A 3,524-nucleotide genomic window follows, 5' to 3' on the forward strand; every position below is an offset into this window, starting at 1 on the left:
TCCGCCTCTCAAGTAGCCGGGATTACAGGCACCCACCACCCCCAGAGAATTTTGTATCTTTAGTAGAGATGGGGTTTCTCCATGTTGGTAAGGCTGGTCTTGAACTTTTGACCTCAGGTGATCTGCCCGCCTTGGCCTCAGACTTCCAAAGTACTGGGATTATAGGTGTGAGCCACCGCACCTAGCCTCACTTTCTTTCTTTTTTTATCTTTGGAGACAAGAGTCTCGCTCTGTCGCCCAGGCTGTAGTGTAATGCCACAATCTTGGCTCACTACAACCTTCACCTCCTGGGTTCAAGTGATTCTCCCACCTCAACCTCCTCAGTAGCTATGCACAGATAATTTGTTGGCCAGGCTGGTCTTAAACTCCCAACCTCAGGTGATCCACCCGCCTTGACCTCCCAACGTGCTGGGATTACAGGTGTGAGCCACTGCGCCGGGCCTATTTCCCACTTTTTTGTACTAATTCATATATACTATTCATTTTATATTAATTCATATACATTCTCAAACAATATTTGTTTGAGAAATATTAAGAAATAATGGACTTGCTTAATACGGTTTCAAAGGATGTAAAAATGATTCCTCAGACTACTGGCTTGTTAAAGTGATGAGATGCTAGATTTAATCCTCACCTCCTGGCCCCAAAACTTAAATATTTTCTGTGACATAAAAGTGTCCTTTTCCTGAATACAGCTTAGCTCTTCCTCCCGTACCATTAAATAATCCATATAAATTGATTCCAACGCCCCAGGATAGAATTAAATGAGGGTACATGTAAGTTTAGGCATTAATTCAACACAGCAAGCAAAATAAAATAGGCCTACTGCAGTTAACAGAAAGATAAAAGAGCAGCTGGAAAACCAGCATTTGGGTACAAGTATCCAACAAAGAAATCCTGCTAATACACTGTCTTACCTTCTTCCACCACCGACACCTGCTAAATTCTGTTTGGTGACCAGGACTCCGGCAACACTTCGTCCCAGAAACAAAAAAATATTGCACTCAATAAAGGAATGGACACAGGCAGAGGACACAGGTAGAAATTCCTGGTGTCTGTCTCCTTCTCCTCCTCTCCTTTCTACTGAGTCCCTACCATATGCCCCAAGTCACAGGAATAGCTCCTCACCTTGTAGATTCTATTTCCTTACCGCTTTAGATCCTGAAGGGGACACCTAACATTAACAACTGTAAGGATGTGGCTTTATCAGAGTCCTATGTTCAATAACCAGTAAGGGCTCTGGTCAGAAATCTTCACCACTCACATCAAAAATATAATTATCACTAACCTGTCATTTAATTGGAAACTACAATCATAAGCTTTCAAATCGGTTTTTTAAAGGAGCTTTCAAAAAAAAAGACCTTCCCTCACATCCTTTCTAGTTATCACAGCAAGTTTACTCAGAGCTCCAATGCCCACAAAACAGAAAGCATTCGAGTATAATTTGTTTCCTCCCAAGAACACTAACAGATGAAGAGGGGAACATCTGGAGATGAGGAGCGGAGGAGGAGACTTCCAATACAAGCACATCTTTATCTGTTTGATTTTTAAACACTGAAATAAAGACAAAGCTGACCTTGAGCTGTACTTCCCCATCTAATCTCCCTCCCTCTCCCAACAGGAATCTTGTTCAATACAAATTGCAATTTAACAATTCACAAGACGAAATTTAGTTTAGTATTATTCCCCAAATTTGACTTCTAGAGGCCTTGTCTTATTTTCAAATCCCTGAATCCTCGTTTCTGTTAAGGGGGAGTAGCCCTGAGGTTATTCACATGACTAAATCTGCATTTCCAGGAAAGCAGCGGCCCTACATAACATTTTGAAATACAGGTAGCTTAATCAGGAAAAATCTAAGGATCAAAGATACTTGATTCCAACCATGTCTCATCCCACCCTACCACACAAAAGCATTAAAACCACAGGACCCACATACATGACTTTTCCTTTAGTACTACAGTATCGCACAATTATAAATGTGAGGGTATTTCAAAAGGTGGACTGGGAGGGAGGACTAAGAATAAACTTCCTGACAATGACTAGACAAACACAATGGATATTTCGATAAAGTTATGAAAAAGGACTGGAGAACCCGTCATGGGCAAAGGAACAACGAACAAAGAGGAACTACTAAAATTTCTACATAAACCCATTTATTTGAAATGGGAAAAAAGAAAGCAACAGGATCTCCAACCTTCGTAACTCAAAAACCCCAGCCTCAGCCGAGTGCCTGGAATAGGTTAAGCTCCCCCACGAAGTACAGACCAGCATTCCGAGCCTGCAGAGTCAACCAAAATACAGTGACTGAACACTATTGGAAATAACTTTATTTCAACAGGTCTTTCCATGTGTCATGATGGTGCGCACAAACTGTAAAGTCATCGTTTTTACAAACGGGTGGACTGAGGCTCGGGCCCTACAAAGGCTCGAACTCCCAGAGTCGTGGCCTCCTGGTCTCCTGCTTCTAGCCATCAGAACCCACTGGTGATGCAGTCAGAGAAAGGTTACAGGAACTTCGAGGTCTCCTGCTTTAAGTCTGAGGAAAGGGAGGGAGTGAGGGTTTTCGGGGCCTCCCCAGCAGGCGGCGAGGAGGAAAAGCCCCAAACCCCCTCACTACGAGGTGCCGGCCCACGGGAGAGAAACCCGATCGCAGCATCGGAGCCTGCCACCGCCCCAGACGAACCGCAGTGATTCCCACTCACCCCTCTCCCCCCACCATCACCCAGGACTGTCCCCCGCCTCAGGCCTGAGGAAGCCCATCGCTCTGAAGGCTTCTCCTTTGTGAGACTCCACGGCCGCCGCCCCACACGGGGCCTCCGGGGAAAAGCCACCGCCCCCACCCGCCATATTTCCCTGAAAGGCACCCGCGCTACAGCTCCCGGTCTCCGCTCTCTCCCATGTGGCGGGTGCTGCTTCCCCCGACACCGCACCCAATTGTTCTCCACATCCCAAGACCGTCCCAGAAGCTCCCCTGAGGGCTGCTCGTTCGGAGACAGCACCCGCCATCTCCTCCCCCTCCCCCGCCCCGGGACTCGCCCTCCCTCCAGCCGCCATTTTACAACCAACTCCTCCACCCCGTCGCCCCGGCCTCCCGGCCCGCGAGTTGTTTGCAGTTAAGGACGGCGAAGGGGTCACATTCCAAGGCATACAGCCTCCCATCGCCCCGGGAGCTCCCAGGCCATTTCCTGCTTCCCGAACCCAAGCCCCCGGGCCAGGCTCGCAGACGATGCCGCCATTTTGTCTCCTGTTCCCGGCCTCTGTGGGCGGCGGCAGAGGGTCCGAGAATTCCAGCCCCCCGCTGCCCCCCCAACTCACCGTCGTATCGCTCAGCCTGCTCGGCCAGCTTCGCCTGGTACACCAGATCCTCTCGATCATCCATAGCGGCAGCGGCTCCGGCAGGGTCTGCGCGACGGATGGAAGCGGATAGTGTCTCCGACTCTCTCACCCTCTCGCTCCGCGTCCGGGCAGCAAAAATGGCGGCGCCTCAATCCGGGACTTCCGCCTGCGCACGCGGACAACTGCTC

General features: G+C 49.0%; 1 protein-coding gene across 1 annotated transcript; it reads right to left on the bottom strand.

Moving 5' to 3' along the window:
• Nucleotides 1-2,031: 2,031 nt before the first annotated feature.
• On the bottom strand, nucleotides 2,032-3,524 carry LOC112627896 (glycine-rich cell wall structural protein 1.8-like). Its single transcript, XM_025390628.1, has one exon. The coding sequence runs from the start codon at nucleotides 3,373-3,375 to the stop codon at nucleotides 2,719-2,721; it is 657 nt and encodes a 218-aa protein (XP_025246413.1). The 5' UTR covers nucleotides 3,376-3,524; the 3' UTR covers nucleotides 2,032-2,718.

This window comes from Theropithecus gelada, chromosome 7a (genome assembly GCF_003255815.1).
Source record: "Theropithecus gelada isolate Dixy chromosome 7a, Tgel_1.0, whole genome shotgun sequence".
NCBI classification, from domain to species: Eukaryota; Metazoa; Chordata; class Mammalia; order Primates; family Cercopithecidae; genus Theropithecus; species Theropithecus gelada.